Source organism: Thalia democratica, chromosome 6 (genome assembly GCF_965202585.1).
Source record: "Thalia democratica chromosome 6, ktThaDemo2.hap1.1, whole genome shotgun sequence".
NCBI classification, from domain to species: Eukaryota; Metazoa; Chordata; class Thaliacea; order Salpida; family Salpidae; genus Thalia; species Thalia democratica.
In genome coordinates this window covers 50,876,976-50,892,415 of record NC_139170.1, presented here as the reverse complement: position 1 = coordinate 50,892,415, position 15,440 = coordinate 50,876,976, and the positions used below count along the sequence as shown (strand labels likewise).

At 25.0% G+C, this 15,440-nt stretch overlaps 1 protein-coding gene across 1 annotated transcript in view; it reads left to right on the top strand.

Moving 5' to 3' along the window:
* The window catches only part of LOC145837828 (uncharacterized), a 28,343-nt gene extending 13,188 nt beyond the window's left edge, over positions 1-15,155 (top strand). The window contains exons 16-22 of the mRNA XM_082945279.1: positions 619-769; positions 1,694-1,896; positions 8,415-8,552; positions 10,114-10,246; positions 10,936-11,039; positions 13,992-14,161; positions 14,749-15,155. Of these exons, the coding sequence (XP_082801405.1) occupies positions 619-769; positions 1,694-1,896; positions 8,415-8,552; positions 10,114-10,246; positions 10,936-11,039; positions 13,992-14,161; positions 14,749-14,806 (957 nt within the window). The 3' untranslated portion in view covers positions 14,807-15,155. The remainder of the gene's footprint in view (positions 1-618; positions 770-1,693; positions 1,897-8,414; positions 8,553-10,113; positions 10,247-10,935; positions 11,040-13,991; positions 14,162-14,748) is intronic.
* Positions 15,156-15,440: the final 285 nt, after the last annotated feature.

Sequence of the window (15,440 nt, the reverse complement as noted above, 5' to 3'; positions counted from 1 at the left end):
TATTTTGAAATTTTATTTGTGTATACACAATTAAGTTGTCAATTTTAAACGATAATGTCTGATAAAAAAGTAATCTGTTTTATTTCAAATTGTTTTCATCTGCTTTTAAGTATTTAAAGCTAATTAAAGTATATATAATATATATAACTAAATTAAAAACAATTGAGAAGTTTTAATAACATAATAATAAAATATTATCATGCTTTACTTTTTAAATTTAGCCCTATTTAATTTTAACTTTTTTTTTTCTTATAAATCATGTTTTTAGTTTGATTTTTTATGATTAATGTTTTAAAAATTTATCGATTTTTTTGCAACGTTAAGCAATTATTGTTTTGTAAAAACTTGAAAAACGACTGGGTTTATTTTAATTCTTTAAACAAGAAAACAAGTGTTCATGACTTAAATATTAATTAGTTTTATATACAAAACATATAAACTTGAGTTTTTTCAGTAAAAAAATTGTGTTAAAAAAAATGTTTTATTTAATTAATTGATTTAAATTTATTTAGTTCTAATTTTATTTTCAAACCTTTCATAATTACTTTAATATATTTCACAAACTTCTTCCAGTCAAATTTTTTAGCATTTTTTTTTTCATTTTCAACCATCCTACAGGCGGACGGCACAGCATGGATGGCGTTTTTTTCCTGCCAGATGCTGGATATTTCACTGGAACTTTCGTTGTATGATAGTTCCTACGAAGATATGGCTTCCAAGTTCTTCGAACATTTCGTATTTATCGTGGATGCTATGAATGCTAGTGGAGGTATTGAAATAAATACTTGTTACTTTAAAAACTTAACACGCTTATAAGGAAGAAAAGTAACTATTTCTTATTTATTTAAGAGGTAAAACAGTATGAAAGTACTTAATTTTTCAAAACTTTATTGTTGTTGGCTTAACACCTAAGCTTTTGAATGAAAAATGTGTTTAAAAAAAAACTATTTCTGGTAAAGATACTAAAATTAAATGTCTATTGATTAAATGTAAAAGTTTAAAAATGTAATACATTCAAAAAAATAAAATACGGCTCAGTATTTTAGACTTCATTTATTTATTAGTTATGCAAAGTTCACACTTGTAAATAATAAACAATTAACAATTAGTTATTGCAGCTTTGCAAATTAGTCACACGCTGTCTATCAGTCAGTTGCAGGTGTTTGTGTTTTCAATACATAATTCTATAATAGATTGTTATTAGCCCCGGGGGCTTGAAGCTTTGTTTTTAACCTTGAACTCATAAACTTAGGTAGGCTTGTGTATTTAACTTAAATTATTTTCAGCATTGTGAATAATTTTCTTTAGGTTTTTATATTTGAAACTTTCACTAAAGCATTACATAGTCTTATCAAAAGTTAATTTCATAGTTACAAGATAAAAAGAAATCTCAAGATACTGAAACCTAAAGAAATAAAATAAGTTATATTGTACTAACTTTGATCCTAACATCACAGTAAACTTTATACAGTTTGCTTGTGGTATTCTAACAGTAAAGTATTATAAAATAATTAAATAAAGGGTTATGGGACGAAGTATACGGATTTTGTTACGGCATAGATAGTATTGGTATAATTTGATTATTTTTCAAAACCTAGAAAAGTAGCATGTTTTAGCTTAAACTTACAGATCTTTGTTATATCATTAACAGGATATATTTTCCGGTAAAGCATTAAATAACTTACTCGTACAGGTTTATGGGACGATGAGGATGGGTTCTATTACGACAAACTGCAAAAAGACAACAAATCATCGTTCTTACGAGTTCGATCAATGGTGGGGTTGATGCCGTTGTACGCTTGTCTTGTGCTGGAACATGAAAATATGCAGAACTTAAAGGAGTTCAAGAAGAGAACTGAGTGGTTCCTGAACAACAAACCTAACTTGAGTGCTAACGTTAGTTGGATGTTTTGATATAAAGGTTGTAAAATAAGTGTAAGATTAAATAAGTAGCCTCACCAGAGTGTAATTTGAAGAGTAATCTAGTTTGAGCGCTAATGTTAGTTGTTGATTTATAATAAAATGATTAAGAAAAATTATAAAAGAAATGTAAGGTAGTATAGCAGCCTCACTAAAGTGGTTCCTGAACAAGAAGCCCATTTTGAGTCCTAATGTTAGTTGTTGGTGTTAAACTTAGAAAACGAATTAACATATTTGTTTACACAATTAGAATTGATTAGGTTAAGTCGAAAAATTAACCTGTATCAAAAACAGAGTTGCTAGCAGTTTGCTTTCAAAAAATAAACATAAAATGAAATAAATGAATAAATATTTTTACTATTTTGCTTATTTTTTTGATAATTTTATCTTATATAATTTTGAAGATTCACATTAATCTATTTGTTGTTTACATTAAAAGTTCTGAATACGCTTAATAGTGCAAGTGTGACAAAAAACCTTTTTGAGCTCAGTTAAAGTTGTTTTATTAGTATGTTTTTGTAATGCTTGTATTTTCAAAATACATTGCCAGACATGTAACCACACTTGTTAAAGCAATGTAAATAAAACAAACTTCGCATGAGAAGTCTGTGTTTTTATTTTCCCCTGCAAAGCTCGAATGTTAGTGTTGTGTTATTTCACTGTTTTTTGTTTATTTACCTGGGAGTGCGATTTGTTTAGCCAACGTATTGTTTTCATTTTCTTCCATATGTTTAAAAAGTTATGGAATTATTTTCTCGAAGCTAAAAAAAGCTTAAGAACATCATAAGCATACTAAGCTTCATAAAAAATCTTAATATCAATATATTTCATGTACTTATATCTCTTTTTTTCACCTTTGCATTAAAAAAATTTTTGTTGAGGCCACTGATAAAATCAAACATGAAAAGCATATCAGTCTACTAGCCCCGCTATTTTAATACTTCAAGTGTTTCCGTCTTCTTACTGTGTTTATGTCTCATATTTATATTCGGAAGTAAAGTCTCACCTGTGCAACCAAGCACGGTCATATCATGCTTTATGCACATAATTTTAAACTTTACAAGCTCGTAAAATTGTGAAAGCCAAAAGTGCGTAAGTGCATACTAACGTTGCTGTTTACACAATCCGAGTGTTTTTACCTTTGTACAGTGTTTACACATCCGTCTCAGCATAATTGCATCAGAAGTAAGTTCTCACCTGTAAGTACACGAACACATCATGCTTTGTACACGCGTGAAGCCGGTATGAGTGTTGTTGTACAAACACATATATTAACGTGGCTGTTTGCCGTGATATAACAGCAATGCATTGTTGGAATGTTCGTTGCTGTGTTTTCCCTTAATACACCTTAACATGCATGCAAAAGTTATACTGCAATTGTTATATTCTGCAAAAATTTCAACTTACCACAAAATGGTTAAAAAATAACTTGTTGCGCATTACATGTTCATTAAAGTAAAAAAAAAGTCTATTACTTTTTTACTCAATCCCAAAAAGTGTAATGTTTCATTTCATACTAACAAACAACTTTGCTTACAAAAAACATGTCAAACCTTACTTTACAATACTCGCCTTGTAATGAATAAAAACAAACATATTTTTAAGATTTATTATAAACAGTTAAATTCCGTTCATTTTGACTGCGGTATCATACAATCTAATTAAAAAAAAATGATTAATGTTTTTACCGATGCAACTATGATTTTAATCGCTTTTAACTTGTTTTTCTTGTATGAAAAAAACAGTTTTCAAACTGTATTTGTTAGAGGTTTAAAAAAGCAATTATCAGCCTAAATTTTTGTGACTTTTTATGGATATTTGACAATTAGTTTTGTATTCTTTTCCAAATTTCTGGAAATCTTGAATTTTGTTATACGTATTCTATTATGCACACGATATTAGTTTATTATATTTGTATAATTTAGTTTTTTTATTTACAATAAGTGGTCATAACTGAATACCTTGACAATTGATTATAATTTTTACAAAATACCCGACCACAAACTCAAAGATAAATGTTCTTTTACGTGTTACTTACTTTTGGAATTTTGTCTCACACATTACATCTATAAAAAATATGTAGTTTCAAAAATTCAAAGTATAAAACTAACTCAAAAGTTTGTAATTGAATAAACTTTCTGTCCAGCTTAAAAAGGGAGAAGTTTATTCGATTTACAAAACAGTTTTAGTATATTTTAGGTGATGTAATGCATTAATGCGTTAAGTTTTGCAAAAGTTACTGCGAAATGATGCATTCTGCTAAAGTTAAAAAATGTTTTTTGCTTTTTATTTATGCATTAAGGTGCAGGCATGGGAATAAACATTTTGTAACTTTGAATTTGTTTATATAAAAAAGGTTATTTAACTGTCAATTTTACAAAAATTGTTATGCTAAATGTATTAAAGCTTGTTGTCTTATTCACATGTTAATGCAATTAAAACTAGTAAGAAGCTTAATTGTATCTAAGATTATTTTTTGTTTCCCAGAATAAGCTAACCATTTTTGACAGTAAAAAATTTATTTGCTCTATTTTATATTTTAGCTGCATAATTGTGTGAGCATACTTTATCAGGAAAGTATTATAGTACTATAGTAATAAAATATTGTAAGTTAATATATATCTAAACGCTTCTATTTAGATTTTAGATTAATATAAGTAACTTATATACAGGGTTGCCAAAATACCTTAAATTCTGGAAAATCCTTGAATTTGTGAAAATTTGAAAAATAAACCATGAATTTCGATCAAAAATCACTTAAAAACTTGAATAAAAGGGAATTATAAATTATATTACATGTAAAGTAATGAAATTTCGGTTTGATAAGAAAATCTCTGATAATAACAAAAAATATTTATTTTTCATTAAAAAATACATTTATTGTAGCTTAACACTATCTATTCAATGTTGTTATACTGCTGAAGACAGTTTTTTATCTTAAGTTTAATTTTACAATAAAACAAGCCAAAAAGCTTGTTTTGTAAAAATCCGGAAGAAATTTAGAAAACCTGGAAGAGAATTACAAAAAACATTTGTCAACCCTGTAAATAAATACTTTGTTATCTTACTTATATGCCATTAACATTAAGCCATCAACAAAATCCCAATTACAGATAATTGTCATCTTATCAGTATATAGTTGATAGTGAAGACGCTAAGATAAGTTTTATAGTGTATATTACTGCTTTTGTGTTCCCTTATTCTACTGCAAGTTAAGAAGTTTAAATCAAGTTTACTGTTTAAACTTAATTTGAATTTAAATAAAAATCATCAAACAACTTGTATATACATTTTTTTAGTTGTACGATAACAAAAAATGCTTATTTATGCAAAAATTCTATAAACTGAATGTTTAAATTAAGTTACAATAGACATATATTTTTATATTTATTAAAACTTATCTAAAATTAGTAGCTATGAAGTATTTTATTATATACTAATAATAATTTAAACTGTTTTATCGTTTTAAAACTTGTCAACTTCAACTCAAACGCAAAAAAAAACCTTTTGTGATATTATCTAAATAATATTTTTTTTTAATTTAAATCTAATTTTATCAATTCAATTTGAATTATCAATTTTATCACAAAAAATATTTGCTCTAATTTGCAGTTCTAACCAACTTATAACAAAGCTACTAGTTGTGCTTTTATAACTATATATACTGTAAAATATAATGTTTTTATCAGAGCTAATATTTTAGGTGGTCAAGTTAATTTGCCTCAAAATTGTCGTCTTATAAAACGTCTTAATTATTGATAAATTTTAACAAAATTTTCAAAAAGAGTTTAAACAAACTTAAATATACACATAAAAGCAGTACACATTGCTAACATGTTGTACAATCAACTTGTATAACCTCCACTAACTTGTTATTTAACTTATTTGCTAACCAGCATCACGCCTTTGCCATGCTCTCAACATTTTGTTTACTTACATTTTGAATATGTGGGTTGAATGAGTTTATTTGTGAGAAAAATTCCTTTATGTTTGACACTTGGTTTCATTTGAATAAAGCTGTATTTAAATGTTGTGTAACATTTACTCCTTATAACTTAAAAAATAAAGCTACATAAACTTATCTGTACAAACTAATAAATTTTACCTAAATTTTGATACGAATGATACGATGATGAATTAAATTAAAAATAAGATATATTTAACTAACAAAACTTATAATTTTTTTAAAGTTTTATCTTATAAAGTATTTAGTTTTTACAGTATTATCTTATATAATACTATAATCTTTTCAACATTTGTAAGCTATAACAAGTGCGTAAAACAAGAAACACCTGGTTATTTTCTAAAAATAAATCTGTAAAAATAGTTTCCTAATTTAGCTTTTCGTAGACGAAGCTTTACATGACTTATTTAAAATACCAGTAAAAATTTGAATGAAGATATCAAATTAGAGTGCATTAAGAGATTAAATCTAAGTTTTGTTTAGGTTTGCGTTTAGTGCTTCTACTTTCAATGTAGAAACTCTTTACTCGTGTTAAATTATACTTATTTATAGAGCACAAAACTTTTAATTTAAACTTATGATTTTTTGTTTAATTTTAAGTTTAGTTTGTTAAATTGTATTTGATAAAAACGAATATTTTAATTACTTTAATTATTACTATTATAACTTTAACATTAAAACTTTTAATAGAAGTATCAATTTAAACTACAGTTAGTTTACTTTCAATAATGCTTTTTTCGTGTTTAAATTAATACTGTAATTTAGATGAGTTATTTAAATTTAAACAATCTAATTTTATAAACAGTTTTTACAATAAAAGTTTATTCTGTATAACTTTTTATTGCTTTGTGTGAGTGCATATATAGAAACTTTTTACGTTTAAGATAGCATATTTAACCTGCAAATTTATATTTCTTAAAACTTTAAGAATTAATTAAGTTTTAAAAATTATGCAGTTTTGAATTCATTTTGATTTGTCTATGTAAATAAGGTTGAAAATTAAAACACAAAACGATTTTTAATTAAGTACAAAACTGAAGTTTTCACACAAAATTCCAAACGCTTGGTGTTGAAACCGAGCAATTTAAAATTCCATCATACCAAACCATTATGACGTAACAGTTAAGTTTCAGTTTCTCCTTCCAATATATGCGCCCGGGCCAAAAACACGCCTCTTGTTATTTCCCTTCTCTTACAAATGTAACCTACATTTTCCACAACTTTCCATTTGTTTGCTCATTTGCTACAGAGAGAAATTTGAATATTTTAAAAGTCACGGAATTCCAGTCTCAGTTTAAAAAGCTTTTTTGTTTTGACTGTTTTTGCATATTGAACTTTATTGCGTAATAATCCTGTTTTCATGTGTTTTTAAAAGACTGTTTGCTTTTTGAAATTAGTGTGCTACAATGCTCTTAAATTTTGATATGACACATAGGTCACGAAATTTCAGTCTCAATTTCAAGTCTCGCTTCAGTTTTGACGTATTTGTTGAAGTTACGAAACTTTCTCGTTTTATGAGGATGCTTGAAAATATGTTTTCTTTTCGTAGTCTGACATTTATGTAATTTTGTTGACTTTGTAATTTTTCGCTTTAACAAAATAAAAATTTCATATTTTTATAGTTTTATGACATATTTTTAATTTTTTATAATTTTTTTTATTGACTTGGTTTGATTTTTAATTGCTTTTTTGGTGTTGGAAATTATAATTTTTTATCAGTATAAAAAAGAACAAATTAAGCTTATGATAAAAATAACTTTGTAGCTGTCTTTTTGAAATTTTTCCAAATTTTTTTTTGTGTTTATCTTAGTTTGTTAAATACATGAAAATACTTACAGGTCTGAATACAATATGTTATGTTATTATTTTGAACTTTTCTACTAATGTTGCACAATGATAGTCATTTGTAATTGCGTTACAAATAAATCATGTAGAAGTCTCAGCTAATATAAACACTCTTATACCACATATTATACCAATAAAAATATACAAATTTTCAAATCTCTTAATTTATTACTTAAGTTTTGAAAAAATTATAAGCATAAAAAACAAGTTTAATTTTCAGCATAGTCATCTGAACATAAAGGTAAAAATAAATTTGTTTTTTTTTTGCCTTTTATTTTTCAGTTTTTAATGTTAATATAGGCTTAGTTGATAATAAGTTGTACTTATTTAAAACTAAACAAGTTTTCGCCTTATGTTTCAACTATTTTCATTATTCTTTGTTTTCAAACATAAGCATTAGTTTTCTAATTCTATATGTAACAATAACAATAGTAATTCATACAAAGTTTATAAATTACTTTTAAACGTATTATTTAACGCTTATTGTTTTTATTTTATAATAAATCAAACTTGTAAATTTGAAGAACAACTAGTTGTTAAGAACTTTTTTCTTTTAAACTTAAACTTCATTGTTTTATCAAAATTTTGTCAAGTAAAGCTATTTTAATTAATTCGATTTTTTTTCATGCAATGTAGTTAACCAGTATACAACAACGGCATAATACAATTAAATATAATTTTACAGGTAACATTCAAAGAAACTGCAAATGACAATAGAGTTCTGCTTGCCATACCTTCAAAAGAACAACTGTTGTCATTACTGAAATATTTACTTGATGAAAATGAGTTTCTGTCTCCATATGGTATCAGGTCTCTTTCTAAGGTAAAATAATAATTTTTATTTGATAAATATGTAGAAGTATATATATAAGCACACATATTTGTATATTTATTATAAAGTTTTGGTCAGTCTCAACTAAATGCACAACTTTTTTTTAACATCATTACCACGTCTTAATATCTATAACGTTTGTAAAGTTTTATGGCTCTAAAAAAATTCAAATGTTATACAACTGTTCCAATGTTTCTGAAGATTATATGAAATACAAGTGCATACAAATATATGATTAATATATTTATCAAAGGTGTAAAATTATGTGTTTATTAGTAATAAAAGTTGAAGTATTTTTATAAAAAATTATTGATGGTTTAACCATATAAACCCAACATCCTTGATTTTCAATACAGTAGCAAATATACATTAAAGCTACTTATTGATTTTGTATGGTTATTATGTGCAACCACAAATACCAAGTATTTTAATAATAAAACAATAATATTGCTATTGATTGTAATACATTTAGTATAGGTATATTTTATTTCCACTTTTGAAAAACCCTGAAAGATTTCAATATTATTAAATCGAAAACTTTAGTAAGTAGAAATAGTTTAAACTGAAATGTGATAAGTACTTTACAAAGTTTTTGTTGTATTATTATATCTCTGATTAAGATAAATTGTGTTATGTGGTTTATATTAATTGTTTTTCCTATTTATATTAAAACCGAATACTTTTTTGTAATAGTGTGTCTTATATTTGAAGTAGGTTATTTATAAACATAAATAAAAACTTCACTGTGCTAACTTTAGCGTGAAATTATAGTTAAATGTATAATGTTATATTGTTAAAATCTTGTTAAAAATTAAATACAAGTTTGTTTTATTCTTTTTATAAAACACATAAACGAACATAAAATGTTAAATTTTTATTTTACGAAAGAAAATGACAAAAATTATTGATTGTAGTTTTTTTCTTTTGCTTATACTCTGTTGTATGTAGAAAAAAATTTAAATATTTAAAGTATATTTTTTTAACATCTAAAAAGACCATAAAAAGTGTTAAGAAAAAAGTTATTCAAATTGTTTATTATTAATCTATAAAACAAAAATCAATAAATGTAATTAGTTTTCAAGATTATTGTTTAAAACGCCTTTTATATATACTAGTAAAACATTAAGACCTTTTTAACAAAACAAAATGAGTTATTTAAATGCTCATACAAAATATATTTTATTTCTTTTTTTCGATATTTTATAGCATAGTTATGTTTTTAACTCTATAAACTAGTTATGTTTTCTACTCATACAGTAAAGTTGTAACTACTTTTAAATATTATGTACAAGTGCAATTTTATAAAAGTTTACAGCTCTATTCTTAGTAAACTTTAAAAACTCTGCCCTGTTGAATATCAAAAACAATTTTTTGATAATTATTCTTGTTATTTAAGCTATAAAACAGTTCTTATGATTTTTGATGCTTTTCTTAATAGTATGTTACATTTATACCGAATCTAGTATCCGGATCCAGTCGGATATTGCCTTTTTAGATCAGGATCTGGTCAATATTAATAATACTTTATTAAAATTTAATTGAAAATTTCTAGGTCCACGAAAAAGAACCATATATATACAATACACAAGACGGTCACCAACACAGAGTTGATTATATGCCAGGTGAAAGTAAGAACAATATGTTTGGTGGTAATAGCAACTGGAGAGGCCCTATTTGGATTTGTGGTTTGTTGTTTTTTATATAATTATTTTTTTTATTTTATAGTTTTTAAACATTTTAGTTTGTAATATTTTTAGTTCCTAATTAAAATAGCTTATAATAAGTAGAAAAATGCATCTACAATTATGTTTTTTGTACTTGATCTTAAGTTCTGATTTTTTTATTAAAATATGAAATTCATTAGTTTTTCTGCTTTTATTTTTAATTTGTTTTAGTCGTTTAAGTTTATTTGCTCTATAAGAAATCACGTACACATATATGTATTAGTAAATTTATCTCAAACATGTTTATTTTTCGTACATGAATATTTTTATTTTTTAAAAAGCCACGAATTTTACAAGAAATGTAAATTGTTTTATTCCATCGTTTTCAACTTATGAAGTTCTTATAAATTTTTAATTTTTTACAATCACGTAAAATCTAAATAAAAAAAGGAAAATGATTTTTGCCATGCGTTTAATATGTATGACTTACTTAACTTCAAAACTGATGTCTTTTAAATACAATAAAGTATAAGTTCAGAAGTAAAATGAAAACATAATAAATTTAAAACGTTTATTGCATAGTTTCCACCTGGTTTTACTTTTCATAATATGAATACTTAAGCGTTATGAAACAAAAGTCATCATTATCAGTCTAAAACTATAATTTATTATTACATTTTAAATAAAAAAAAAATAAAAATTAATCACAGTAAACTTCCTTATAATCGAGGCATTGGAGAGATACGATTATTTTTATCAAGATGATATTTTGGTTGAATGCCCAACAGGAAGTGGTAATCGAATGAGATTGAAAGTTCGTTTTTTTTATTAATGAAAAACAAATTAAGTTTTCTAGATTAACTCAATAACTTAGATAAAAATTTTGCTAATAAAGTAGGTACATTATCTATCTTTATGTGTAAAAAGTCTTTTTATAGTTAAAATCATCTTACTTTTATAACTTAATGACATTTAAATATTAACAAATCCTAAATTTATATCATTATTATTTTAGAAGTTTAAAAAAAAATCTTGCAACAAAAAGAAATTGTATTTTTTAATGTTTGTTGTTAAGATATAACTGTGTTTGCAGCATCTTCTAAAAATAAAATAATGTTCACATAGATTAGTATGTAAATTCAGTTCAAAAGGCACCTTAAGATACATGAGATTCATAAACAAAAACATACATTATTGCAGCACCCATGAAAACTTTGTGTTTTTATACAAAACAAAACCTCTCCTTTAAAAGCAAACAGTTCTTGCAAAGTCAACAAAAGTCTTTTTATTGTTGTTTTATTTCCCGACAATTCAGTTTTGGCAAATGCTATTACAAAACGAATAAAACATATTTTGATATTTTAGCTAAGTACAAGTAGTTGTATATTTTCTGTTCTTTCTTCATAAAAGTCATTAAAGACAGCGAAACAGTCTACTTTGAAAACTTGATGTTTTTTTGTATTTTGTTCATACATTACTTAAGTTTGTATTCCGAAATAAATGCCAGGAAATAAGCACAGTTTGACTTCGGAACTTCATAATTTTAATCGATTCCCTTCATGAATTATTCACACATTGCGACGATCTTGAACTTGGCTTGAATTATAAAGCATTTATGACGTCACATTGACCTTATCGCGCTCGTTTGTTTGGTTTATATTTTCTAACTAGGTGAAAGTTTCTTTACTAAATATTTTGGTTCAAGTTTGTCGGTTTTACCTGTTTAACTAGGTGAAAAGCTACTATGTGAATTATATGAATAATTAAAAAACAAATATCTAAAATGTTTTTAAGTAAAGTTTATGACTAAGTAAATAAGTAATTTGAAAATATATAAAATTTTTCCTCTTTATGTTTATTTTTTAAATGTATGAATAAAATCGTTTTAAAAGGCATTAAAAGTTTAAATTTATATTGAATAACTTTTTTTAATTTGATTGAACTTTATTTTTACTTAATTTTTTCTACTTGTAACACTCACTTCCGCTACAAATAAGTTACTATTTTGCTTTCTTAAAGAATTCTAACTTCTTTCATCAAATTATTATAACAGTAAAATATATTGCAGCAGTTGTCAAACCACGAAAGTCTAGAATTAAAAACAACTTCATGGATTTTATTATAGGCTTAGCTTTTCAAGGTTTTTTTTCATAAAACGTATTTTTCTCATGCAGCATGCATAAGTCATGCTTGTGCAATACTTAAAAGCACGAAAAATTGTTTTCAGAGTACAAGTTTGCAAAATTTATTTAAATTTCAGTGTTGTAAAAAGTAAAAATCTGTTTTTTCTTCAGCACCATGCTCAAGCCATGCTTTAGACAGGTAACTTTTACAGAAGCTCTGGTAACCTGTTAATAAAATGCCCCCTGGCATGCATATATTTGTTATTATTACTTCATAAACACCAAACGTTGCCTTCCTGTTTTTAATGTCGGTTTTGTGAATAATATTATGCATGTACAGTACATTATGTACCGTAGAACAATTTATATGCTGTTTTTTTAAGATTGAGGTTTTGCTCTTACACAGTTGTCCCAGTTTCAGATGAAAACATGTATACTAATTTAAATGTAAAAAAAAACCCTTAATTTTAAAGTACAGTTTGTAAGTACAACCTAGTTAAACTATATACAACTTTGTAAAAATAAACCAAAACTCAGTTTTGTAGAGTATTTGTGTAAATATAGAACAATGAATACACACCTGGTTTCTGCAACACTAAGTTTAACATATGTGCTTTTTATGCAACAAAGTTATTCTTTACATTTTTGTATTAAAAGAACATAAGCTACAGCTGCAAGTTTTGTAAACTAGTTAGGAATAAAATACTAAGTGCAACTTTTTAAAGCTTTTAATAAAAAAGCTGTTTTTATATTTGATCTATTATAAACTATTAATAGGTAGTTAAAATTATTGTTTAAAGTTTTTTTGGTTAAGAATTTTTGAAAAAAGTAAAACGGAAACAGTTCATTGCTTTAAAATTAATCATAAATATATATTTTCTTTTAATGTTTATTAAAATTTTTGAAATAGTTTATTGTTTCCATATCATTAATTTTGTACAAACAAATGTTTTTGTTTCACATATTACTTACTAACAGGAAGTAAAATTTTAACGCAAAACATATTTCCATAAACAAAAAATTTACTATTTCTATGAATTCTTTAACTGTTAAAACAGCTGATTCTTTTCTTTTTTTTTCAAATTACATTTGAGATAAAAAAAATTGAACTAGAGATTTTCTTATTTATTTACACAATCGCCCTTTGGCGGAAATTTTAAAAATAACTCTTTTTTCTATCAGATATTAATCCCTTGTTATTCATGATTTTTTATTCCCCTTACTATTTATTGCCCCCCCCCCCCGCCCGAACAAAAACGCCGTAAAGGTGACATTATCACTAATTTTGGTTTTTGGTTTTAACTAAAAAAAATTCATGTTTTGTCACTCTTTAAAAAGAATGAATGCAGTCTCTTTTACTTTTAACTGCTGTCAGCAGTCGTCTATGAAATAAATAAAGTTTTTGTCAGACCTGTTTTAACAAATAAAATAATAAATCAGTAAATAAAAACAGTGCCTTTTTGTTATGAAAAAAGTTTGAGACTTATAAATTAAAGTTTAAGGTAGTTAACGGTTAAATATTATCTAAAAACTGCATTGTAAAATTTGTAAAAAATATATAAAGTTTCAATAAATGTACAAAATTAGTCTAGTTTGAGTTTTTTGTATTATTCTTTTTTTCTAAACATAATCCCACATAACAGGAGGTAGCAAAGGAGATATCGCGTCGTCTAGTTTCGTTATTCGAAATGAACCAATCAGGCAGCAGAGCGTGTCATGGCGACAACAAGTTGTACATGGGTGATGATTGGAAGGATTTGTTGCTCTTTCACGAATATTTTCACGCTGAAACCGGCAGGGGGTGTGGGGCGAGGTTAGATTTTTAACTTTATTTTAGGATATATATGAGTCAAAGTTGTTTTTTTTTTAAGGTCGATTTTATTTTTGTAAACTTTCGTCTAAACTACTAGATACTTTTTACAACTTATAAAACGCTTAAAAAGTTTTTGTAATAAAGTGGATTGAGTTAATTAAATATAGGAGCCAATGAAAGGGAGAAAATGATTATTTAGCTATATAAAATCTAATTTTTTTTTGTAACAGTTATTTTACTATAACTTTTTAAGAGTTTTTATATTTATTTTTTAATCAAAATTTCTGAAAAGTTGAGATTCTTAACTTAAAAACCTAAGAGAAGCAAGTTAATTTTATAAAGTTATAATGAAACTGACGATAAAAGTTGTCTTAATTAAACTTTTTTTTTATTTTTTAACTTTCAGTTTGCCATATAAGTTTATAATTAAATAAGCTATTATAATTAATAAAAATAATGTTTAACTCTACTCTTGATAAATAAGATTATGTGCATCAATTAACCTATATTCAAATTAAGTTTTTATAAATTTAAATTAAAAATATGTCATAGTTTCTCATTTTTGTTTACATAACTTTAATTTACAGTCATCAGACTGGATGGACAGCTCTAGTGATAAACTGCATCAAAAAGTTGTACGAATAAAAATAGTATTGCTTTTTATAACCGCACAAAACTTTTATACATTCTATTACATTCTATCATATTTTTAAAATTTATATGCAGTAGTTTTTCTTAATATTTTCTACTTTTTTTGTTTTTTATATAACTTTTCTTGTTAAAACTTTATTTACACATTCTGTTATATTATACCGTATTTTATGAGTTTATTCAATGAGATTTTTTTATGTTTTCTGTAAAACTTTACTGTTTTATTTCGTCTGATATTTTTTAAATTTTATTTGCACACACACACATATGCAGTTTTTATATGAACTTTTTTATACTATGCATTCAATTTCTAGTAAACCTAAAACTGCTTTATTACATAATTAAAGTGCACTTTTTAAAAATGTTATTAATACTTTTGCAATATCGTTACTGTTTGTTTTTGTTATTGTTGTTTTTTATTTTCACTTTTATTTAGTTATTTTTTACTTATTCGTAATAAATATGAATTAAATAAAATTAAATTAAATGAAAACGAAGAATATAAGTTTATCTAGTTTATAAACTAATTTAGTGTGCTTTTTTCAAAGGGTAATGTAAAGCATTTTAATCAAAATAAGATTATTATAAAAGATAATGATTTACAGTAATATTTTTCTTTTTTTACATT